This window comes from Capra hircus, chromosome 22, assembly GCF_001704415.2.
Source record: "Capra hircus breed San Clemente chromosome 22, ASM170441v1, whole genome shotgun sequence".
Taxonomy (NCBI): Eukaryota; Metazoa; Chordata; class Mammalia; order Artiodactyla; family Bovidae; genus Capra; species Capra hircus.
The window spans coordinates 56,111,896-56,137,288 of record NC_030829.1 but is presented as its reverse complement, the minus strand read 5'-3'; the positions used below and the strand labels follow the sequence as shown (position 1 = coordinate 56,137,288).

Genomic DNA, 25,393 nt, shown 5'->3' with positions numbered 1-25,393 from the left:
CGGAGCTGGGGTCCTGGCCCCCCCAGACTCACCGGGTACTCCTGGTGCACGTTGATCTCAGCCGGCAGGACGGTCATGGCAGGGCAGCGGCTGGGGCCCGCACTGGCACTGGTCCAGAAGTGTGGCTGGCTGGAGTTGGCGCAGTCCTGCCGCAGAGTGCACCTGGGACGCCCGGCGCAGGTCAGGGTCTGGGGCGCCCCCACCCCCGAGGGCTCCCGGGCCCAGCCTGTGCCCCAGGGGCCTCACCGAGTCTCCAGGGTGCACCAGCCGCAGTAGGCGTCGGCCGTGCCCACGCAGTCCCCGCAGGTGGTGTGCACGGCGCACGCAGCAACCTTCACCCTGGCCATCTGCAGACAGAGATGGGGGGCCCAGCTTAGCGGGGGAGGGGCAGCCGGGCGAGGGCCGGGAGAAGCTGGGGAAACTGAGGCTGTCACAGCGTGGGGGGTGCGGGGAACGAGGCTTCCCTGCAGAGGCCACGGCAGGCCTGAAGGGAGGGGGCGACGCTTCCGGCAGGAGCAGCCTCTTTCGTGCAGAGGCAAGGGGGGCTGGGGCTCAGCGCATCCTGGGGCTTCATCAGGCTGAGGCCCGGCCATACCTGGTGGGACGTCATCAGATACAGGTAACCAGGGTCCACGGGGTCAAACTGCATCACGTGGTGCACAGGCTCCCCGTATGCCACCGTCACCACCTTCCGGCTCACCACCTGCATGCTCTCATTCAGGTTGACCTGGGGGGGTGCGGAGGGGGGTGGCTGTCAGGGGATGGGGCACCAGGAGGGTGTCCCCAGGTAGGGGCAGGCTGGGGACCAGCCCTGTTGGGGGGGGGCGGGCTGCCCCAAGCTTGGGAGTCTCAGCCTTGGGCCCTTCCAGGACTGGCGGTGGCAGCCGGCCCCCACACTTCGTCCTCTGTTGTGCGCTCTTCCCCCCCAGGAACCCCCACTCCCTGCCCTCACCAGCACGTCCTACCCTGGTATGCACAGGGCCGGGCTTCACAGTTAAGAAAACATTCTCTGGGAGGCTGTGGGCATCATGCCAGGGAGTGGGGACCTGGGTTTGAATTCTGGCCTTGACATTTACAAGCTGCACAGGCCCGAGCCATCCGAGTCACTTCCCCTCTCTGAGCTCACGGGGCTGAGGACGGCACCCGCCCCGCGGGGCCGTGGGGCGTGCTGGGGAAGATGCAGGCGAAGCGCTGCTGGGGCCAGGCCCCGGAGAGGCGGCAGGCCCACTGCTCTCACCCCTCCCCTCTCACACGCCCATCTCACAGATGAGGAAACTGAGGCCCAGAGGAGCCAAGGGACTTGGCAAGAGTCCTAAAAGGAAGATGCCTCAGGGTCACGATGGAGGTCTAGGTCCATCTGACCCCAGATCCAAGGCTGGGGTCCAATGTCCAGGCAGGAGAAGGACCAGGACTAGCTGGGGTCTGGAAGCTTCTCTGGCTGAGGGCCCCTCTGCACGTCCCCCAGAGTCCTGACAAGGCTGGTCAGAGACTCCTCAAACTGCTCTTCTCTGCTGATCTCACATTCCATGTTGCCTTGTCAAGGCCTTGTCAAGCTCTGAGCTGGGGCGAGGGGGCCTCCAACCCCCCAGTCCTCCTCCGTGGGCTCCAGGACCTTTAACAGCTGCTCCTGCTTGTGGAATCAGTGTGTTCTGGCATTCGGGGCCCTGACCGTCCACCCCATCTTATTCCACGAGCCTCCTCTCTAGTCACTAAACCCAACTCAACATCCAGCCCCCATGTCTTCTCCCTGTTGTGCTCCGGTCTCAAACACCTTCCTCTCCCCCTTGGGCCGGGAGCTGTCCTCCCAAAGTCTTCAGCAAAACAGCCTCCCTGACCGCCCCCCCCCCACCCTAAACTGCAATTTTTCTCTCCCCAGCCCCTGGGACATGCCTCATCCCAAGCAGCCTCTTGGCAGAGTCTGTCCCAGGCAGCTTGGCCCCCTGCATCCCCCAGGCATCCAGCAGACATGTTTCCACTCTTTCCAAAGTCTACCAAGCACCTGGCATGCTCTGGGGCCTGGGCTGGGGGCTGTGATCAAAGCCTCAAGTGAGGCGAGAGTGGGCAGCAGATGAGCGGGCATGAAGCAGGGTGGTGGGTGCAGAGGTCAGGACTGAGGGGCGGGGCAGCCTCTGAGCTGACTGGACTTGGATTCCTCCCCGGTTCCTGCTGTGTGGGCTTCCCTGATGGCTCAGCTGGTAAAGAATCCACTTGTGATGTGGGAGACTTGGGTTCAATCCCTGGGTTGGGAAGATCCCCTGGAGAAGGGAAAGGCTACCCACTCCAGTATTCTGGCCTGGAGAATTCCATGGACTGTACAGTCCATGAGGCCGCAGAGAGTCAGACACGACTGAGCGACTTTCACTTTTCCCGCTATGTGACTTTGGGACACTCGGTTCCCCTCGCAGAACCTCAGTGTCCTCATCTGTGAAACGGGGATCACGGCTCTGCCTCCCTCGAAGCAATGTGAGAATTAAACGTGAGAATGCCCGTGATGTGCCTGTTGAGGCTGGGTAGACAGTGGCGCCTAATAACTGCGGCCTCATGGGCTGGGGTCGGGGAGACTCCTGGACAGATGGGGAAACCTCCCCAGGTACTGCAGCTGGGAGGGCGAGAGCCAGGAGCCACATGCAAGTGTTTGACCCTGAGCACAAGCCCCCCCGGTCTATGGACCTTCAGTGGAAGCTGTGAAGGTGGAGAAGGGCCCCTGCCCCTGCTCCCACGACTGGGCTCTCCCCCAGGGATGTCAGCAACTGGGGTCCCGGGGCCGGGCAGGCTGGGACTCTGACCCCCACTGTTCACCACCAGCCTGTGGCGTCTGCCCGGGGAAGCTGAGCGAATTGCATTATCAGATCTGAATCAATTAGTTACCAGGGCCTGGTGCACGTCGGAGCCAGGCCAGACGGCTGACGCTCTGGACAGGCCGGGGGTGGGAGGTGGCTGGAGGGCCACCCAGGGTCCATGCCCTCCCCTGGGACCGCTTAGTAGGGAGACTGACTCCTCTCACCCAGCTCTCGGCATCTCGGGGGCAGGAAGCATTACCTGCAGAAACCAGTCACCTTGGTTGGGAGCTGGGGCATCCTCAGAGGCTGGTGGAGGAACGGAGGAAATGGGGGAAAGGGGAAGACCCTCACTTGCCAGGCTGTGGCCTCCCCAACCCCCTGTCAAAGCCCTGCAAGAGTCTTGAGAGGCTGAACTTTCAGCCTTTGATGGCTGGGGACACTGAAGCTGGGAGAGAACACCTTCACTGCTCCAGGTCAAACAGCCTGCCAAGTGGCAGAGCCCAGAGACTTGAACACAGATCCGCCGGCTTCTGAAGCCGGGTCCTGGAGGCCCCCAGAGACAGGCCCCCTGAGCTCTGCTTCCCTCGTCTGCATGATGGGAACTCACTGGTGTGAACCGGAGTGGAAGGAACAGACGTGGAAGACGCCATCTAACCTGTGGGCCCCCCGCCCCTGCCGAGCACCCCGGCCCAGCCGTACCTTCAGCAGCCGCCCGCTGACCGTGCCTAGGAAGACCACGGTGTAGTTGCCCACACTGGCCACGGCCACAGAGGAGAGGCCCGGCGCTCGGAACACAGGCAAGGCCTTCAGCGGCTGCAGGACGGACAGCGGGTGCTGCAGGTGGGCGGCCCCGCAATCCAGCTGCTCTGGCTGCAGCTGCAAGAGAGACAGCGCGTCAGACCACGGTTCCAGAACCTTTTGCAGCTCCCAGCCCCCCGCCGCCAGCTGGGACCTCCGGCCGCCACCTCCGAGGTTTCAAAGTCCTGCTCCTGCTCTGCGCTGGGCTCAGGCCCCGATGCAAGCAGGACCACGTCTCTGAGCCCAGGTCAACCCCTGCCCTTGGTTTCAATCATGGAGCTGCCCCTAGCAGAGGGGTCCGTCCCGGGTACACAGGAGCTGGCCAGGAAGGGTCATGTGAGGGAGGCAACCTCTGCCCCAACTTACCTCCTGATACCCAAGAGGTGTCCATCCTGTCTGGCTGGGTCTCCATAGCAACCATGGGGTTTTTCTCCCCTCCGCCAGATTCCTGCTCTGACCCCAGCAACCCCCACCCCCCAACTTCCCAACAGGTTACTAGACAAAGGTTGAGGCCTCCCCAGACTGAGGCCCCAACACACATCCCTTCATCTGCCCACGTTACAGATGGGCAAGTCAAGGCCAGGGGTGTGCAAATGCACACTCCTGGCATCCACGTCAGCCCCAGCTCACAGGGGCAGGATGATCTTTTGAAGGTTTCTTTTGCAATTTGCACAAAAATACAACACAGGCCTCCAGGAAGTGCCTCTGAGAAGCCAACTGTGCAGATCCACCAGGATGTGGACACAGGGTGGTCTGGGAGAGTGGATGGCAGGGACGGACAGGATGGCGTGCACCACCCGGCAGGGACGGCCCAGCCCAGGCAACACCACGGATCTACACTGATGGCGAAGAAGGAGACTCTGGCTGAGAAAACTCACAGGGCGTCACGGGGCCTTTCTGGTAAGAGGGGCACATAAACGTCACCAGTCACGGCAGCACACACACCACAGGCCACGCTTGCTGGGAACGGACCCTGCACCAGGCCTGTGGTTTGCTGAATCCTGGCCCCGCTCTGAGATCCCATGTCACAGATGGGATAACTGAGGCTCAGCGGGGACGTGGCCCGCTCCAGGTCACCGGCTGCGACGTCGGGCCACCAGGACTAAAGCAGGCAGGACTGGCTTCAGAGAAGCTTTCCTCCCTTACCTGGGCTTTCCTGCATGCTGAAGCCGCCAGTGATGTGCCCACATGGGTTTTGTACACAATCTCGGCTGGTTTTCAAAAGCAAACCATGAATACCAGGTCCTTCATTCTTGGAAAAATAAACACAGCTGAGCCCTGAGCCCAGAGATGAGGTGGGGCTGGGGAGGGCCCCGGGGCCACAACCCACCACGGGGTGGCCTTCCGCAGGAGAGTTAGGGGCGACCTGAGCAAGTCACGTCACTCCCGAGCCTCGGTTTACCAAGCTGTGAAGTGGGCGCATCTGGGACTTCCCGGGTAAGTCCAGTGGTTGAGAATCTGCCTGCCAATGCAGGTGACTCATGTTCGATCCCTAGACTGGGAAGACCCCGGACACTTCGGAGCAATGGAGCCCATGCGGCCCAACTACTGAACTTGTCTGTAGTCCAGAGCCTGAGCTCTGCAACAAGAGAAGCCACCTCAACGCGAAGCCCCAGCACTGCAATGGGCTTCAGAAAGCCCGCGAGCAGCAGTGAAGGCCCAGCACAGCCAGAACTAGACATGAACAACTTTTCAAAAACCTTAAAAAAAAACCAACACTGGTGCATCTCCAGCGCCCCCCTCACAGGCACGTGGATCAGACAGTTCACTGTGGAGCGCCAGCATTCAGCGTGGCCCACGGTCAACGCCCCGGAAGTGTGAACTGACACTATTGCTGTTTCAGACGTGATGGTCCCTGACATGGCTGTTACCAAGTGGAATTTAGGGGTAAATCATGTCTGCCTCAGAAGCTTTCTCACCTGGACCCCCAGGACCACCTCAAGACAGCCGTCTTCCCATAAAGGAGGCTCTCTTGGCTGGCCCCTGCTCTCTGGGCTGACCCTGTCCTCAACATTTCCCCCGGAACAGAGGTGCCGAGAGAGCCCTGTAAAGGTGCGGAGCGCTCCTCTGCAGAGGTCTCAAACCATCCCTCTCTGATGGTTGATGCGATACTGAGAATAAGCCTCACATCCTAAACCACCCTCACACCCCTCCCAGGGGCCTGAGGAGCCGGGGGCCCGTCCCTCACCCTCCCCCCTCCACTCCAGCCACGGGCCTTGTCTCTGCCCCTCGGTCCAAGCTGGGTCCTGCCCCAGGGCCTTTGCACGTGTCAGTCCCTCGGCCTCGGATGCCGCCGCCCACACTGTCTTATCACTTTTCGCTCCTCATCTTCCAGCTTCGGACCTACCCTATCTGACTCATCCTCTGTGTTCATCGTGGGGTCTGAGTTGGGGGACGGCCCTGGAAGGCAGCGGCCTGCTCCTCTTCCCAGGGCCCACTTCCCTTCCCGGGGCTGCAGGGAAGAGGTAAGGCAGCGAGCAGCCAGGAGAGTGGGCACCTGGGCCCCAGACCTTCACGAGGACGCCTTCCCCAGGGATTGCGTAACTTCTCTTTCCTGGATACGGATGACAGGCGTCATTAAATAATACGTTGTTCTAAAATTAACATTGCAAACCCTGGCCCAGGGGACGCAAGCTTCCTCCCTGCATTCTGGGGGAGGCAGGGGGGCAGGAAGGGCCACCTGGGGGGCCCGGGGGACACCTTTGGGGTTTTCCGTGATGTGGGTCCCCGGTCCAGCAGGGTGGGGTTCCTGGGAACCGCATGGACCAGGGTGATTTGCGGGCCAGGGCGGCAGAGAGGGCCAGGTGGGGCAGCCTGGGAATCTGACTGGCCTGCCCGCCCCAAAGTGCAGAGCCATTAATTCTGCACCGGAGGAATTCTCTAAAAAGCCTTTCCTCTGACTTTTTTTTTTCCTTATCCTAAAAATAAAATTAAAAAAAAAAAAAGTTTAAAGGAGAAGTCACCCATTGGCTGCTCACTGCGCGATCTGTGATCTGAGGGGGAGGCTGGCTCCCCGGCCGCCAGGGGAAATCACAAGGCTTCAACTGCCTCGAAAACGGAAGCTGGACACGCACGTCCAGTGGGCAGGCGAGCGAGGCCTCTGCTCTTGGGGGGATACGGCCCGGGAAAGGGGGTCAGCGGGCTCCGGGGACCTGGCGGCCGGCCGTCCCAAGTGTGGCCTCAGCCGAACTCGGTCTCCAAGGGGTGGCAGTCGGCTCCAAGGTCCAAAATACTGCCTTCCCTGACCCTGTGACATGGCCTGAAATTCCTCCGTCAGCACCGGCCCGCCTTCGAGTCTCACTCGGCCTTGGTCTTTCACAACACCAATTCCCCAGTGCAGGGGGAGGGCTGGGCGCCCACAGCGGCCTCCTCCAACCCATGGGGGCCACCTTCCCAGCACAGGACTGGCCAGCCCCTCCCTGGCTCCTGGCCGCCCTGGGTCAAGCTGGCACTCAAGGCCTGGGTGAGCTGGCTCCTGCCGGCAGCTTCAGCCTGGAGTCTCACTTCTCTCTCTGCCTCACCCCTGGCTCCCACCACACTAGTCTCTGCCCTTTCTCAAATGTGGCCACGCTTTCCTCCCAGGGCGGCTGAACCTTCATAATGCTGTTCCTTCAGCAACCAACGCCCTCCCAAACCTCTGAGCCCCTGGACCCCTCCTTGGCCCTCTAGTCCTGACCCTTGCTGCTCCCTTTGCTGGGTGCGCCCAGGCAGCAAGCTTTCAGCCCGCCTTCAAGATGCAGCTCCAAAAAAAAAACCAAAAACAACCACCTCTCCCCTCCTTTGTGCTGCTCACCACTTTGATTCCTCCATGAGCTCCTTTAGGGAGGAGACTGTGCTGCGGGTTTAACTAAAGAAAGGAAACTAGCTTTGACTAAAGTGTGAATGACTGTATTCAGCTGCTTCTTTGCCAAGCAGAAATACTGAGAACAACACCGCCCATGCTGGGTGCTGTTGAACTGAAGGAAAAACACGAGTCAACTGTATGTCAATGCTGTGTGTGACAACACAGGTCTTTGGGGCCAGGCAGCACCTGGCTGCTACTTCTGGTTCCTCTGAGAACCTCAGTTTATCCCTCTCGAAAATGGGATGAGCGGCAGGCGGCTGCTGGCCTCAGCTCTTTTCCAGGAGAGTGGAACACTCCCTCCCTTCCCAGGCTGGCTGGCTGCCTCCCGGGGCCAAAGCTCAGCTCTGCCCACTCTCACATTAGAGCGCTGACATATTGATTTCACTACCAACTGTAATTGTGTTGACTTTTTCTCCCCAGGAAGCCAGTGGAACAAGAGCATCCAGAGCCTGCTTCTCAGGCCTCCCACCTCCTGCCTGCAGACCCCACCAAACCTCAGCCCCACGGCAGGTGGCTCCAAGGAGGATGAGGCGTCAACAGCCGACTACAAACCCCGGCGGTTCCGCCCCCGGTGTAGACGACACCGGCTGTGGGGCCTCTGTGTCTGGGAAATGGGGGGTACCTTCTTGCCTCGAGGTTTCTGATTGCTATCGAATCCTGATCCCAGGAAGGTGAGGTTTCACTGCTGAGGAGCTGAAAGAACACGATCACTTTGTGGCGTGAAGAGCAAGCAGCAGGGGGGCCTGCGCTCATCACAGGGGGCTGGGGGCTGGACCGAGACCCTCCCCAACTCTGACACAGCAGCCAGAAGGAGCCTTCACAGCTGCAAAGCACCATATGCAACGTGAGTCGTTGCTTCAGTCGTGTCCGACTCAGTGCGACCCCATGGGCTGCAGCCCCCCAGGCTCCTCTGTCCATGGGATTCTCCAGGCAAGAACACTCGAGTGGGTTGCCATGCCCTCCTCCATGGGATCATCGCAATCCAGGGATCAAACCTGCGTCTCTTATGTCTCCTGCATTGGCAGGCGGGTTCTTTACCACTAGCACCCAAGGGAAGGGTATGCAGGAACTATCCGTACTGTCTTTATAACTTCCTGTAAACCTAAAGCTATTCCGAACTAAAAAGTTGTTTAAAAAAAAAAAAAACGGATGGGACATCCTTGGGGGTCCACTGGTTCAGAACCCACCTTGCAACGCAGAGGACGCAGGTTCGATCCCTGGTCAGGAATGTAAGATACCATATGCTGCAGAGCAGCTAAGCCCACACACTGCAACTACTGAGTCTAAGTACCACACTACGGAGTCCGTGTGTCGCAACAAAAAATCCTGCATGAAGCAAGAAAGAGCCCATGTGCTGAGACCAAGACCCGATGCAGATGAATAACTGAATCAGTTTTGTTTTTTTTAAAAAAAGAGGGACCTTCCTGGTGGTCCAGTGGTTAAGACTCTGAGCTCCCACTGCAGGCGGCACGAGTTCAATCCCTGGTCAGGGAACTAAAATCCCATGTGCCCAGCTGCGTGGCCATCGGAAAACAAATGAAAAAATGCAAAGCAGGTGGTGCCCCTCCCACAGCTCTACAGCCTTCAGTGGCTCCCCAGTGCCCTCAACATAAACCCAAACTTTGCTCCCGGGCCCTCAAAGCCCTGGTGCACCTGGCCTGCCCCCTGTGGCTCCCCTCAGCCCCTGTCCCCACGGCTCCTTCTCCCTCAGTGTGGGCCTGGGAGGGTGTCCCAAGGACAAGACTGGAGAAGCAGGAGCCAGCAGGGCCCAGCAGGGTAGCAGCGGAGGTCCAGTACTCTCGCCGGGAGAAGTCCATGGACAGAGGACCTTGGAGGGCTACAATCTGCAGGGCTGCAAAGTTAGTGAGTGACCAACACACAGACACACACCACACACACCACACAGACACACACACCACACAGACACAGACACACACCACACACACACCACACAGACACACACACCACACAGACACAGACACACACCACACACACACCACACAGACACCCCCCACACACACACACACGCACCCTCAAAAGACAGGCCTAGAAACAGGGCACGCACTGAACGCTGCTTCCTGCAGAGCTCAGCTGAGCAACATCTCTCCCAAGCTTCCTCCGAAGCTCTGTGGTTAAAGGGAAAGGTCCCTGAGGCCTCCGAGGGCACCGGTTGGCTCCAGGTTTGAAGCCACCCCTGTGACCCTCAAACCCAGACTCCTCCCAGTCACGTCAGCCTGAGAGGCCTCCCAGGACACAACCCCATTGAGTGACCCTCCATAGAGGGTAAACTGAGGCATGGAAAACCTGGGCTACTGTGTGCGGGCCCTGGGATGGGGCAGGACAGATCCAGCTCTGGGGGGGCTGGCTGGGGGGGGTTCTGGCAACGGCCCCCACACCAAGGAGGAGGCTGCCTGCAGCCAAGAGAGGAAATACCAGCACCTCCCCGTTGGCAGTCAAGATGCTCACTTCCTGGGGCGGGGGGCGTGCGGGGCAGGGTGGGAAAGAACAGCCAACCAGGCCAGAGGACAAGTCAGTCAGGAGGCCTGGCTCTGAGCCCGGGGGGAAAGCTGGGGAAACTGAGGCACAGAGTGGGCAGAGGCTCCCTTAGGACACGCGGTGCGGTTATCCTGACCTGGCCTGAATCAGGCAGGAAAAACCGGCCAATGGCAACAGGCACAGCAGCTTGCACGCACCCTTCCAAGTTTCCGCGAGGCCCGCCTCGGTCTCCCGACCCCCTGACCTCTGGAGCAGGTGGGTCACCCAGCGCCAAGGGCTGTGTGGACCAGCCAGCCGGGCCACCCTGAGCACCACATGTCCACCCACCCACAACAGGCACCCCTGACCTGCCAGTCTGAAGGGATGGCCCCAGGCTGGGGTCAGAGGCTGGGCCACACTGCTGACTTGCCATGTGCAGGCGCTAAGCACACTCTCCCAGCGTGTTCCCATTTAACAGGCAGAGAAACTGAGGCTCCTGAAGTGCCAAGTCTCTAAACTCCCTGTGGGCTGCCCCACCCTCACTGAGCTTCTGAGTCCTCATCTGTGAAATGGGGATAGGCCCTGCACCCACCACAGAGGCTCAGCTCACAGCAGCCCCCAATCCTAGGGGGTGGCTACGTTCCCAATTAGTTCTGCAGGTCACCAGGCAGGGACCAGGATGCTCGAGGACAGGAGGGCCCCCCCAGGAGCAGCTGCTCCCCCGCTCCCTGAAGTCGAGCATCAGAGGCTGGACTATCCGTGCCGCTCTCACCCGGGGCCTGCCTGGGAACTGCCGCCGCGGCCGCTGACTCAAGCAGCCCTTGTTTTGTTAGCTGGACGCGGCCCCCTGGACACCCAGCTCCCCCTTCTCGAAGCTGTTTCTCATTCCAGCCCAGCCTGGCCGCATTTCCAGCCCTCCCCCCGGGTCCCAGAGGAGCCCAGGACGGGATGGGCAGCCAGGATTCAGGCCAAAGTGGCGGGGGCGGGGCTTGCGGGGTTTGGGCGGGGGGTGGATGGTTCGCCAGTGGGGGCGGGGCAGCTCCTCGCCCTGGGGGGACGGGTTTGGGTCCCCACTCCTTCCCCTGAAGGGACGAGGGCCAGGAGGAGCTGGGAGCAGCTGTCTCTCCTGGGGACGCTGGGCTCTCCTCCTCCAGGGGCTGAGGGGGCCTGGAGGCTGGAACTCACACCCTCCTCCCCATCCTCCGGGGTGCTGGCCTGGGTCCCAGAGTCATCTTACAACGGCTTGTGACCGCAGCCCAGGGCAGTTGGGCGGGGGGGCCCTGAGCAAACATCTCTGGGCTGGGTCCCATGTGCTGGAGACACAGAGACGTGTCCCTTCTCTCTAGCTGCCAGCATCCCAGTCCAGGGGCTGACCCTCAACGGAGAAGGGATAGCTTTACAACTACAGCAACGCAATAGCACGGGTAACACAACAAGAAAAAGCAGAGATGGTTTCCCGTGTGCAGAGACCTCTGTCTGGAGAACCTCATGGAACCCTCACCAGATCCTCACTTGCTACTGCTACTTTACAGAAAAGGAAGCTGAGGCACAGACAGGTCAAGTGACTTGCCCTGGGTCACACAGCCTGAAGAGCCGGACGTGAGCCTCACACCTAGGCAGGCTGGCTCCGGAACCCCACAGTCCCGCCACCCCCCTGTTCTGTTGCGGACCACCAACAGCTGCTGGGAATTTGGCAGCGTGGAGCTGGAAAGGCCCTGGGTTGTGAGCTGGGGAAACTGGGGCCCATCAAGGAGATGACCGCCTCCACCACAGACAGTGGAGGGTTCTGAGAGGGGCTGGGGGTGGAGGTAAGCGCTGATGGTGGCTGAGTTCTGTTACTGGCCCGGCCTCCGTTTCAAGGCCTCTGCCCACGGCCCGCTCCCTCATTATTTACCGATCAGAGCAGAAGCGCTCCGTGATTAACGCCCCACCGGGGCCTCGTGGGGCCTCGTAATGGAGCTGCGAGCTTCCTCCCTCCCCCAGCACATGATTTATTGAATTTCAGGGTGACGGATGGTGGACGGGGCGGGGCGAGCCTTGCTGGCCCGGCCGATCGGAGGAGCACTGGCATCACACCGGGACCCAGGGCTGCTGGAGAGAGTGGGCAGCTCGGGGTCCTTCCACGTGGCCTGCTGGGCTCAGCCCTGGCCCAACACGGGCTTTGGAGAAAACGGAAGCGGCCGAGCTCTGGGGACAGCCGGGATCCACATCCACGTGGCCGGCGCTAGGAGACTTCCCGGGCCTGTGCCCACGCGGGGACCAGCTGGTTTCCATAGCGACCCCCACGCCACTGGCAGAGCCAGTGGGCCCTCAGGAGTCACCTGGTCCAGCCCCAGTGGGGGCTCCCGCCGGCTCCAGGCAGGACTGATGCAGGGCAGACAGCGCTGGGTCTGCTCCAGAGCCAGACCGCCCGTGTCTCACTCTTTCCCCAAGGCCTTGCTGGCTCCCCGCAGCCCACAGGACAGCGTCCAGACCCTTGGCCTGCACCCCAGGCCTCACAGACTTCTCAGCTTCATCTCTGCCAGCTACCCAGGCCGTGTTCTGCTGCATCTCTGGACCTCTGCCCCAGCCATGCCCTCTGCCTGGAAGGCATCCTCCAGCCCTATCCATCAAAGGCTCTGCTGCAATACCCCCTCCTCCAGGAAACCCTCCCTGACTGCCTCAGAGGAGGCTGGTCAGCATGCAGCTCTGGCTTGGGTGTTCTACCTCCTGTCTTGATCTCCTGCCAGACCATCTAGGGGCTCCTGGAGGACAGAGGCAGGGGCTGATTCATCTCTTTTGAGGGGCTGCTGGGTAACAGAGCTGAGCCCCCCTCCCTGCCACACTCCAGAGCACCCTCCACCAGTAGCGCAGACAGGCAGGGCATGTTGCCTAGGAGGTCTGGGCTCTGGTGGGCGAAGCTGGAGACGGCTGTCATCATGGGGTCAGGAGCCCCGCACCCAGGGGACCTGGTCCCAGCCTGGGACCATGCTGGGCACGGGAGATCTTGCCACAGCCCCAGCAGGGGAAGGACGTCCCTGGGTCTCAGGTCCCTCACCTTCATGAGGGACCCACCCACCCCTTCCCACCATGACCTTGAGGGCCTCTGCGGCTCACACCCATCAGGTCAGCATTTTCAGAGCAAACAAGAAGGGAAGGCGATGAGCGCGGACTCTGAAGCCCAATACCTGCTCCACCGCTGTGCGATCTCAGGCAAGTCACTTTCCCTCTCTGGGCCTCTGTTTTCCCTTTCTGTAGCCTGGGGGTAATCCTAACCCCATTCTGTTTCTGGCAGGGTTAAAAGATACACATCACATGCAATTTCGCGAAGTGCCCAACAGAAAATCAGTTCCCAGGAAGCAACAATAATAGGGGAATAGTAACCATGCTGCTGCTGACGGAGGCTCTGGCGGCACAGTGAGGGCTTTCTGGCCACCCCGCAGCCCAGTTCAGGCTGGGAAACCGAGGCCCAGAACGGGGAGGGGGTCCCTCAGGCTCCTCTTCTGTACACACTGCATCTGCTCTCTACCCTCGGGCAACCAGAACCCAGAACCCGGCCTGCTTCCTTCATCTCCATGAAATCCACCAGCCGCGGCCACGGGCAAGTCAGACTCCTGTAGAGGCAGATTCTGCAGGGCCCGAGCCGACACATGCTCGGCCTCCACTGGACTTCAGGCAGCCCTGTTCTCGTTGACGGCCGAGCCCACTTTACAGATGGGGAAGTACAGGCTGGGAGGAGGAGGGTGACTAGCTGGAGGCCACAGGGAGGAGGTGCAGAGGCAGGATTTGCATCCAGGGAGTCTGCACCAGTCTGTCCACGGCTTTGGGCGTGGCGGGGGCAGTGACGTACCCTCCACTTTCCTAGTGAACTCCGGACCCTGAAGCACTGCCCTGCCCCAGGACACAGCACCATCCGGGGCTGCGGTCAGGGCGGAAAGCAGCTGTCAAGTCACTCAAACCGACCACACCTCTCACTCACGCACCCAAACGGCCAGGGCTAACAAACAATCCCCTTCTCAGAGATGAGTGTTACCAGGCACCTTCCCTGATGCCCTCACTTCCCCTAGGAGACCCGATCAGCAACCCCCAGCCCCCATCTTGTGGCCTGGCCTCTGCAGACATCCTCACCAGCATCACGCTGCCCAGGAACTGAGTCACTGCCGCGGCGGCTCCTGGCTTCCATCTGGGGCCAGCTGGGAGGTGCTGTCACAGAGGGCGTTTCATGTCAACACAGAGGCCCTCCCAAATTTCCCTGGGGTGTGGGGGTAACTGCAGACCCCCAGCTGAGAGCCCACAGCTAACACGGGAGGACATCCACCGCCGACTCCAGAGCCAGCCAGCCAGCCAGTCTGCAGACCCTACTCTGTTAACCAGCTGTGTGAGACCCTGGGCCTCAGTTTTCCCATCTGTAAAGTGGGGATAACAGCACTCCCTCCCTCACAGGCTGGGGGCGGGGGCTGTGAGAACAAACACACTGATGCCTCTGAAGGGCCCTCAGAGCTTTCTTCTCAGAACCGGGAACGCAGCCATGGTTCCTATTCAGCCCCAAAGAGCCATCCACACACCCCTCAGGCCCACTAGACACGCAGCGCCTGCACCACGAATAGCAGTGGTGATGCCAGGCCTGGTTTATTTTGGGGTGTGTCTACCACCAGGGAGCTTGGGCTGGGGGACACCCGACACTCCCCTCTCTCCCCACCACCCCACACCCCGCTCACCTGCAGGGCCTGGTTTGGCCCATCTCCTCCCGCCTCTGAGTGCTCCCTGCCCCAGCGGCTATTCCACACACTGAGCACACTTTTCCCAGAGGTATTTCTCTTCTCCTGGTACCAGTACCTCCACCTGCCATGGCCTGAGTGCTTCATGTGAGATTTCAGTTCAGGAGGAGACACTGTTCCATTTGACCAGGAGAATGCATGGAGCCCAGAGAAGGTAAATGACTTACCCCGGGTCACACAGCTTACAGGCAGGAGGAAGACGAGTCACCATCAGCTTTACCCTAATGTACCTGGAGATCAAGACTGATGATGTGCCCTGGGCAGAGAGGGATGGTAACCATCTCCTGGCCGAGGAACCTGTCTGTCTCTCTAGGCTAGAAGGTCATTCTGCCAACCCCACTGGAACCCCCATCCTAAGTCCTACCCGGTGTCTCTGCTCATACCCTTGACTACGGGGAGCTCACTCCCAGCCTCCAGCCCAACTCCAAATGGAAAGCCATCTTGCAAGCTTATCTCCCTCCACCTCCACCCTGTATTTCAGCCCCTAAATCGGCTCAGAAAACGCCTTCTTGACAACGGGCACCCACCCACTGCATGCCAGTTTAAAACTGCCTGAGCAATTTTTTTCCACCTTTACTATAAAAAGACACCTTGAAAATGCAGCATTGACATTTCCCTGTTGGTTTTCTTTTTGATTTAAAAACACGAACTTTCGGTCATTCAAAGGTTGAAGGGAAAGACCCAGGGAAGGGAGCTGGATTCAGCCTGCCCTCGCCGTGCTGGGCGGCTCTGTGCCTCAGTTTCCCCAATGACAGCATGAGGCGACCTCCTGTCCCACTTTCAAACCGCAGTCACGAAGTGAGGGAAGGGATGCGATCTACACGCGATGCAGGCTCATTCCCTCCCTCACTTTCTCAGAATAGTCCAAAGACCCAAATACGCCCAAAACAATCAGTGACAAAGCTGAGGGCCTCTGAAGCCTGGGAGCCAAGGTTCCCCACCTCTTCATTGTCTTCAAGGTGGCGGGCAAGGGGCAGAGTCTGCCAGGAGAGGAGCTGGAATGTCCAAGGCCACCCCAACCGGGGCTCTGGAGTTCCAGGCCCCAAAGAAAAGAGCATGAGGGTCGGGTATCCACAGGTCTGGAGGAGCCACCTGGCTTGGGGGTCAGACATCCCTGGAGAGGAGATGAGAGACCAGGGTCCTGGCCCCCGTGGTCAGCCCCACCGAGGCCCCCTGCTGCTGCGGCGGTCAGGCCCCAAGAGGTTGGGAGGGAGATGGACTCTAGGCCCCTGGTACTCACCCCCACCCCTGACCGAACTCACTCTCTCCCCAAGAGGCACCTGTCTCAGCTCCTACCCCACTTTCTACCCCGGTGCTGGGCTGGACGGGGCCGCTCCCTCCTCCATCCTGTCTGTCCCCACCTCTGGGGCATGCGAACCCATCCAGAGCCCCCTGCTTCCCTCCACGCGCTCAGACCAGGCCCGCCAGGCTGCTCACACCCGTCCCCCAGGAACAAGGCCCGGCTGGCTGCCCCCACGGCTGCCCCAGCGTCCGCCACAGGGCCCAGCACGCAGTAGGTGCTTAAGAAATACGTGCAAATACAGGAGGAACCCACTTGCCTGCAAGATGGCACCAGCCTCCTTCCTTCTCACCCTGCTTCTCCTCTGTCCTTCTCAACTAGCAACTTTCTAAACTAGCTCCGCTAAATATAACCCCAGTAACTGCAAGCACCTGTGCCCAGCACGCTGCTAGGGGCCTCACCTGTGGCATCTTATTTAATCCCACCGCAGTCCTGGAAGGGCGGTACTTTTGTTATCACTCCCATTCTACAGACGGGGAAACTGAGATGCTCCTTCAGATCGGATGCTCTGGCTGAAGCCCTTAGAGTCCCCCAACCCCCTACCCCGTGTCCCCAGGACACAGCTGTGCCGAGGGCAGGCCCGCCTACCCCCCTGACCCAGCTCATACTTCCCGATCCCCGCCCCGGCACACTGTTCACCCTGCACCGCCCCAGCCCGCCTTGCCGCTCCAGGCCCTTGGACCTGTGACCCTTGACCTGGACCCCTTCCTTCTCCTCCTGCCATTTTCATGAGCCCAACTCCGGTTCACCCACCCACCTGCGCTTTGACACCACTCTCCCCAGAGGCCTGGAGGCCCCTCTGAGCTCCCCCATCACAGCGCCCACGCCCTGGCCACGTGTCCAGGCCTCCACTCGCCTAGCACGGTCCAGGAGAACAGACGGTGAGGGAGCCTCCCCTGGGCCCCAGTAACACCACAGGGACTTAGGCAATGTTTCCGGGGTCTTCAGGGTTGCAGAATAAGCCAGGAGAGGTCACTGGTTGATGTCCAGGACTAAGCTCAGACGTGCTACTAACACCCCAGGCGCCCGTTGTGTGCTGGATACTGAAAATTAACTCATTTGGTCCTTATCAATCCTTAGAGACGAGGGTTGACGGTTGGATGGCATCACTGACTCAATGGACTTGAGTTTAAGCAAGCTCCGGGAGTTGGTGATAGACAGGGAGGCCTGGCGTGCTGCAGTCCATGGGGTCGCAGAGAGTCAGACACGACTGAGCGACTAAACTGAATTGAACTGAACTGAATCCTTAGTGATCTAAGGTCCCCAGTTTACAGAGGAGGCAACTAAGCCTCAGAGAGATAAGCCAGTTGTCGAGGTCACACAGCTGGAAAGCAGCAAGAGCAGGATTTAACCCAGTGTGCGAAGTCCACATCCTTAGCTTTTAAGGGGGGAGCGGGCGAGAAAAACCACTGCCCTTCCCACTGCCGCCTGCCCCCCAGGGCTAGAGGTCTGGACCGGGGACCCTGCACACATCTGGGAGCAGCCCTGGCCTGTGCCCACAGCTGGGCACAGGGAAGGGAAGGGGGTGTGGAGGACACAGGGAGAGTGCCAGGCAGGGCCAAGAATAGGCCCTGGGGTGGCAAGGAGGCACTGGGCCACTGTTCCTGGGGCGGTGTCCCTGCAGAGGCCCTGCCCCCCAGGAAAGGGAAGCCCCAGCCCCCTTCAGCAGAGTGACTCACGGCAGCAGGCCAGGCCAGGCTGGGGACGAGGGACCGTGGGAACCAGGGCGGCTCCTGCTGGAGGGGGAAGGGAGGCTGCGGCCTGAGGAATCCCACAGATGGCCTCACACCGTGGGCCCGGATGGCCGTGCAGGCCTGGAAAGGCCCTTCCAACGGGGTCTCTCCTCCAGGGATCAGGGAGACTCCCCATTCCCCTCCTGCAGCTCTGAGACCCACCCTGGACACAAAGCTTGTGTCCCACAGCCTGGCAGAGCTTGAGGGTTTCAGGGAGGGGAAGAGTGGATGTCCCAAGCACGGCGCTGGGCGGCTGCTGTCTCCCGGTCCGCCCACCCCGCTCACCCACCGTGACCTTCACTTTCAGGGCAGCCGGCCAGCCGAGTGGTGGGCACTGGTGGGGGCCAGGGCGGGGGCCAGCCCAGCTGCAGCGAAGGAATTTGTGTTTTCCCAAAGCTCCAGTGTTGGGCACACCCACAGGGGGAATAATTCATCTCGTGACCAGCCCCAGGGAGGGCTCCTTCCCGTCCTCTCCAGGGAAGGCTGAGTTCTGCACTTGAAGAAGTCGAGGTTTCCGAGGGGAGTGGCCAGGGGTCCCCTGACTCAGCTGGGGATGGAAAAAGCGGAAAAGGCACGGGGGTCCACCTCTAGGGCCCCCTGAAGAAGGGACCCCTTGCTGGTTGGCTTCCTTGAGGACGACACAATTCCCTCCAGCGCCCTCGAGTCACGTTCACCCCAGATCAACGGAGATATCGAACCCCCAGCCTGGACATCCCCTCGCCCCTGCCAAGCCCAGCCCCAGATGCCTGGGCCGCCTCCCATTCTTCTGCTGGGGTACCTGACCCTCCCCCTTCCCTCCAGCTCCCACTCAGGCGCTACACACACAGTTCTGCTCGCCTCCCTCCACTCCTCCTCGGACACTCACACTCTGAGCTCCAGGCCACACAGCCTGGACCCAGATCCCGCCTCTGCTCCTCCTGAGCTGTGTGATCTGCAGCAAGTTACTCAACCTCTCTGGGCCTCAGTTGCTTCATCCGTAAAATGGGGATGGGAACAGAGCCTACTTGAGAGGACTACTGCTTGAACATAGAGTCACGCTCTTGGGATGCACTTAGTAGGGAACCCCGCGCCTGGTGCAAGCTAAATGCTCCGTAACGGTGCTGTTGCCAAGCGGCAGCCTCCCTGGAGCACCGATGGGTTCCCAAATGCCAGGGTCCCTGTGCCGCCCCATTGGACTGCCTCCACTCCCGCGTCACCCAGCTCAGCGACACGCGGGTCTGCTGCACACACTTGTTCCTCTCCCCACGCCCCGCCAGCACGGCCCTGGCACACACCTGCCACACCCATGCACACATCTGCCAGCTCCCAAAGGCGGCTCTGAGGGGCCCACACAGCCAGCCCTGAACACACCTTGGGGAGACACGGCACTCACTCTGTGCCCTCAGCCCACTGCTACGACCCTGACTTGCACACCCACCTCTCTTCAGAACATGTCTTTCAGATGCCTCTTTAGAAGATATGCCCCTACACCTAGACACGTGCACCTGTAAGGGAGCACTCCTAGGACTGCCCAACGGGCTCACACCATATTCAGGCCAGTGCCCCCCACCTCGGCTGACACCTGTATCCTCGGTCAACACCCGGGACTCCCCAGAAGCACCTGGGGCGCAGAGTTCACACTTGGGTCCCCATACATGCACATCTGGGTCGAGGAACGCTCACACGTGGGACCTGCTCAGCTCCACAACCTGCCCAGTTACCCGCACGCCCTCCCGCCGGCGCCCTGGGACGGTCCCCGAGCCCCGGCGGCCTGGGCGTCCTACCTGGATGTTGCGCTTGCGCTCGCAGGCCGGCCCAGTGCCCTGCACCACGCTGTCGAGCACGGCCACCACGTCGGGTGCAGGATCCACGAAGCAGGCGGTGCGCGCGGCGCGGATCGCGGCTTGCACGTCGGCGAAGCGGAAGGCGCAGAGCGCGGCTGGAGCCGCGCGGGCCCCCGGGGTCCCCTGCGGCCGCTCGAAGACCGCGAAGAGCAGCTCGCGCGTGGGGAAGACGGACACCAGGCGGCTGTAGAGGTCGCCGCGGCCCGCGCCACCCGCGCACTGCAAGCCCAGCTGGATGTAGGACTCCGTGAGCTTCTTGGCGTCGCCGCCGGCGCCGCGGGGCAGGCAGATACGCGCCAGCAGGCTCCGCGCCTGGCTCTCCTTGTCGCCCGCGCGCGCCTCGCTGTTGAGCGCCAGGTACGCGTAGGTCTGCGCGCCGGGTCGCGGGTCGGGAGGGTGCAGGAAGGCGCGGACGAAGCCCAGCTTGTGCTGCTCCTTGGCGCCCTGCTTGATCTTGAGAATGTTGTCGTCGGAGGGGTTGAGGTCGAAGGTGAAGAGCTTGGCCAGGTCGCCGCGCGCGTCCAGGGAGCGGATGGCGATCTCGGGCGTGTTCTCGAAGCGGTGGTCCTCCAGGCTGCGGTTGCGCGGGAAGAAGGCGCTGCCGTAGCCCGTGTACGTGGCGCCCACGAGCAGGCGGCTGCCCCCGGCGCCGGCCGCCGGTGGCAGGAGCAGCCCCACGGTGGACGCGTTGGGGTGGTTGGCCGCCACGTTCAGCATGCTGGGGAACACCGTGACGGGAGCGGCGGGCGGCGCGGCGGGCGGGAAGGGCACGGCCACCGCCGAGATGTTGCCCCGCCGCCGCAGCTGGCAGAAACCCTGGTAGACGGAGCCGCACACGACCACCAGGCCCTGGCCCGGGTCCAGCTGCAGGATCTTGTTGTAGTTGTCGGTGAGGCGCCGCGGGTGCTCGCACGAGGCCTGCGGGAGCTGCGGGGCGTGACACAGCGGGCTGTCGGCCACCGGGCCCACGGCCGCCTCGGCTTCCAGGCTCAGGTTGGCGCCCGACAGCTGGTAGAGGCGGTTGACGGCCGCCAAGTACACGGTCCCCGCCGCGCCGTCCAGGGCGAAGTTGTTGGTGGGCGTGGGCGAGGGGAACCGGCGCTGGATCTCCAGGGCGCCGACCCGCGCCGCCCCCAGGAGCAGCAGCAGCCAAAGCGGCGGCGGCGGCGGCGGGCACTGCGGGGCCCGGAATGGCGGGCGCGGCGGCAGGGGGCTGGCCGCGGCGGCCCGGGCGCTAAGGGGTGCGCCGCCCGCGGCGCGACGAGCCATCCGGGCGTGCGCGGGCTGCGCGGCACGGCGAGTGCATGGGGCGCGGCGCGGCCGGGAGCCGGGAGCCCGGAGGCGGCAGGAGGCGGGGGGCGGGCCCGGGCCGCGAGGCGCGCTTCCTGCCCGCGCCAGCCAGCCAGCCGCCCCCGGCCCCGGCGCCCCGGCCCGGCTCCGTCGCTCCGCGCAACTCGGGGGCGGGGCGGGGGCGGCTCCGCCGCGGACACGCCCTCGGGCCCCGCCCCCGCCGCGCCCCGCCCGGCCGCGCCCCGCCTCCCGGGCCCCCTCCCGGCCGCGGGCCCCGCTCCCGCACGCACCCCGGGTCCCCCGCCCCTGGCGGCCAGGGGCCTCGCCCCGCCGGGTGCCGCTCGGCTGTCGGTGGGTCGGCTGCCCGGCGCCCTGCACGGCCCTCTCGCGCGGCACTCGGAGCTGCCCCCGCCTCCGTCGCTGGCTGCTGAGTTCCTTCTCCCTCTTGGCTGCCTTGGCCTGTCTCTCGTGCTTTATTTTTCCTTCCTCTTTTCTCCCATCTCTTTCTCTGTGTCTGTCTTTCTCGCTGAATGTCTCTCGGCGTCTCCCCGTCTCTGCGTGGCCCGCCCCTCACCCCAGCTCCGTGCGCGCCGTCTCTCCTTTTCCTGGTCTCTGCTTCACCCACCCTCCCCTGCTCTGGCCTGGTGGCTCCCTCTGAGCCCGCCCCCTCGGGCCCTCTGTCTCCCTGGAGCCCTCTGTCCCCTCTCGTCCACCTCTGTCCACCCTCCTCATCCCCGTACTCCTGGTCTCTCCCCACCTCACACTCCAGTCTTTTTCACAGGATATACTGTCCAGGCCTCAGACCCCAGAGCCTGGGCACCCCCAGGTCAGCTGGGCAGGGGCACCACCCCCTCAGATTCCATGATCTTCAGCCTGGAAGGGGCCTTGACCAGTGGCAGGGGCCTGGACTCAAGGGTCAGCACACAGATCAGGGGAAAGCGGAGAGGAACTATTTCAGGGCCGCGCAGAGCCCAGGGCACCCAGAGTGGGGCCTTGGTCCTGGTTGGGGGGGGCGGTGTGATGGCCCCAGGAGGCCCACAGGGTGGAAGCTGCCCTTCCAGAACTTATTAAGAACTCTAGGAGGATCTAAAATCCCCCCAAATTTAGGGGAAGATCAGCCACATTGGGACTTCCCTGGTGATGCAGCGGTAAAGAATCCGCCTGCCAGTGCAAGAGAGGCGGGCTTGATCCCTGGGCTGGGAAGATCCCTTGGAGGAGGCCATGGCAACCCACTCCAGTATTCTGGCCTGGAGAATCCCATGCACAGAGGAGCCTGGTGGGCTATGGTCCATGGGGTCACAGGGAGTCGGACACGACGGAAGTGACTTAGCATGCTTGCTTGTGGGCACAGCCACAGGTAAGCTGGCCCCAGGCTTGCTTCTCCTTTCACGTGGGAGGAGCAGGTGGGCATTGGGGGCAGCAGTGGGCAGCGATGATGACAGGTCACGGGGCCTGCACAAGGCGCACGCACACGCGTGGCATCTGACCACTGCGGATGCCCAAGCAAGGCTCGCCCCCTGCCATACGCCATACCAAGCACACTCTGACTCACTCGGCCCTCGCAGCCACCTCTGAGGCTGCTCAGATTACTGTCCCACCTTACAGATTCAGAGCCTGAGGCCCCAGGGGTGGAGGGACTGGCTCCAGACGCACACCTCCTAAGGAGCAGAGCTATGATGTTTGAAAGCCCCGGTCCGAACCCCACCTAACTCTCCCGCTGCAGCCCTGGCCAGCTCCAGTCTCTCAGAACTGGGTGGGGGGAGCTCCCACATGGTGGCCTGGGTCTAGACTGTGATGGGGAGTGTAGCCTCCCTCACCTGTTCCCACCTAGCCAGGAAGGAAGGATGGGGGGGTGTTTCTAGGGCCCCATGGGGCAGACAGGAAAGGCCAGGCTGATAGCAGGCCCCCACTTCCCCAAACGCCCCGGCTTCCTGCCATCAGGATGTGCGCATCAGCCTGCCTCTTTCCAAGCCCTCCGACGGGTCTGACTGCTGCCCTGACGGCCAGCACTCCACGCAGGAAGCCAGAGGTTCTGCTTCGCGGGCCCCATCCCCCACCCCTGGGGGCTCAAGGCCACTCAGCAGACAGCCTGATAAGACCCATGTCCCCACCTCCAGCCTTGGTGGGGAGCACTTAGCTGTGCTACCTGTGGGGCAGCCCGGGACGGGTGCGGGGGCTGCCCCAGTGCACCTCGCCCCCCTCCCCGGGGCTCCCCTCCCTCTGAATAAATCCCGCCCCATCTCATCCTCCTCAGCCTTCCCCACCCCGTCTTTGGTCTCTGGTTCTGTCTGCCTTCTCACTCTTCCCGGTCTCTCCCCCGTTCTCTGTCTCTCCCACCCAACCCTTCCACTCTGTATCTTTGTGTGGGCATCTCTCTCTGAGTCTCTGCCTCTCTTAATCTCCCTCCCCCGATCTCCCAACCCCTCTCTCTCCCCACCCCCCTCGCCCCTCCTAGCTTCCTTCCTGGCTCCCAGCTCATCTTGCCACATCCTGCAGCTCCCCCCACCGAGCCTTGAGGAGAATGCTCTCTGTGGTCGCAACTTCAGTCTGCGCATGGTGGATGGTTCCGGGAGCTCTGGACACCAAACTACCTGCCAAGCCAAGGGCTGGGTCTCTGGAGATGCCGGGGAGCTGGGGCTACACAGGCCAGGTGAGCCGCGGAAGCCACGGCCAGGGTCTAAGCGTCTTCACGGAAGCTGGAGGTGGAAGTGCTGTGTGGCCTAGGGCAAGGCCCTTGCCCTCTCTGAGCCTGTTTCCTTGTCTGTAAAATGAGGAGAGTCGTAACAGGCCTCCAGCCCCTGGGAGGCTGTGGATGTGAAGCCAGCCCAGTGCTGGGCACACAGCAGGCCCTGGGTAACTGTCTGCTTTTCCCCTTATATCAGGGCCCCATGGCAGCTCGCAGACCCACTCTCCACCAAGAGCAAACTACTGTACCCAGCACTGCCCTGCACAACCTCATGCCATCCTCACAGTCAGCGGAAAACGCAGGGGTCATCAAACCCATTTCACAGATGGAGAAATGGAGGGGGCATCAGCGAGGTGACAATTTGAACCCAGCTCTCTCCAGGTCACATGCTTTTCCCCCTCTGCCCGTTCATTGCCCTCAGGCCACGATGGATCGCGGTGGCGGCCACACTGGACCCCCGGCTGGGCGTGCTGGACCCCCGAGAGGTGCTGATAGCTGCAGGCTGAGGGAAGGAAGGAAGGAAGGAAGGAAGGAAGGAAGGAAGGGAAGAGCCCGTATCTCCCCTAGTCATGCTAAGAGGTGGAGGGGTAGGGGGTATCCTTTGAGAAGGGATTTTAGAGGGGACACGGGGGAGATGGATGGTCCCCAGGCAGGGGGGGTTAGGTGGTACCCACCATCAACCCACGCTGAGTTAACTCACCCGGATTAACCCACCCTGGAGTGGCTGCCAGCTACCCTGGGTCGCACTGTGATCAGGCCCTTCTCTGTGTCTGCTCAAGAGGAAGTTTCTGCTTGGGGCCCATGTATCTTTAATACCTCTCTAACATTTGTCACTGTCCATTTTTAATAGAGACGCGGACTCAAGCTCAGCATTCTAGAATTTTGCTTATAGCTCCTTGTTTTCTTTATAATATTGGCACTTATTTTATGGCTTGGGCAAGTGAAGCTGGCTTTCCAAGTAATACCGATGTCAAGCATGCTTGATAAATGCATTTATGGAAGTCTTTAAAATGTGGGTTGATTTAAAGACAAATAGGGTCATAATCCAGGTGGTATGAAGAGTCTAACATTTGGGAAACACTGATAGAAACCAGTGTGCTTGGAGATGAGGACACGGTGCCCAGATGGGGCAGGTCCTTGCCTCGACACCCAGGGGTCCAGCGGCCAGGCCCGCCCAGAGAAAGGGGGCCCTGGGCCTTTCCCCGTCGTCTGGGCTGGGCCGGGGCGCGGGGGGTTCCCCATCCTGACACGTCTGTCCTCTGCTCTCTGGCCGCCCAGGGCAGAGTGCAAGGAGGAGGAGGAGGAGGAAATGTTTTCCTTCTTCAATTGGAAAAAATAACAGTGGGGCCAGGGCTGGCAGGGAGGAGGGGGCCCCTGCCCTCCGGTCCCGTGGGCTGGCCTCCTCCCCCAGCGCTTCCCCTGCAGGAAGTGATCCCCACATGCTCCCTGCTTCGTGCACCACCATGGTGACAGGGACAGGGTCCTCCGGGACAGCTCAGCACCCCAGCCCGGGCCCCCTGACAGCGCCAGGGGCCCCCCTGCAGCTCCTCTTCAAGGCTCTGCCCATCTCACTCCCCCTGGGAACAAGCCTGATGGGTGGGTTTTCTCAGCCCCATTTTACAGATGGGAACATTGAGGGTCAGGGAGGTGCCACCCTTTGCCCACAGTGGCACGGCTCAGCGGCTTCTGAACCCCGCTCTAGGCCACTGTGACCCTCTATGTCCTGCCCTGGCGTTGGGGAGGCCTGAGTTCCAGGCCCAGCTGTGTCTGCCCCAGCTGCCTGGGTGAGCTTGGTGGCAACTGCCTCTCTTTGAGCCTCGGTTTCCTCATCTGGCAAAGGGGAGGGTAAGCCGGCTCACAAGGCTGCGGTGAGAATGGAAAAACCGACACATAAAGGCCTGGCAGGT

General features: G+C 61.7%; 1 protein-coding gene across 1 annotated transcript in view; it reads right to left on the bottom strand.

The window, feature by feature from the left end:
* PLXND1 (plexin D1) overlaps positions 1-20,794 on the bottom strand; it is a 48,370-nt gene extending 27,576 nt beyond the window's left edge. Inside the window, 5 exon segments of the mRNA XM_018067223.1 lie at positions 33-162; positions 247-347; positions 596-727; positions 3,480-3,656; positions 19,451-20,794. Of these exon segments, the coding sequence (XP_017922712.1) occupies positions 33-162; positions 247-347; positions 596-727; positions 3,480-3,656; positions 19,451-20,779 (1,869 nt within the window). The 5' untranslated portion in view covers positions 20,780-20,794.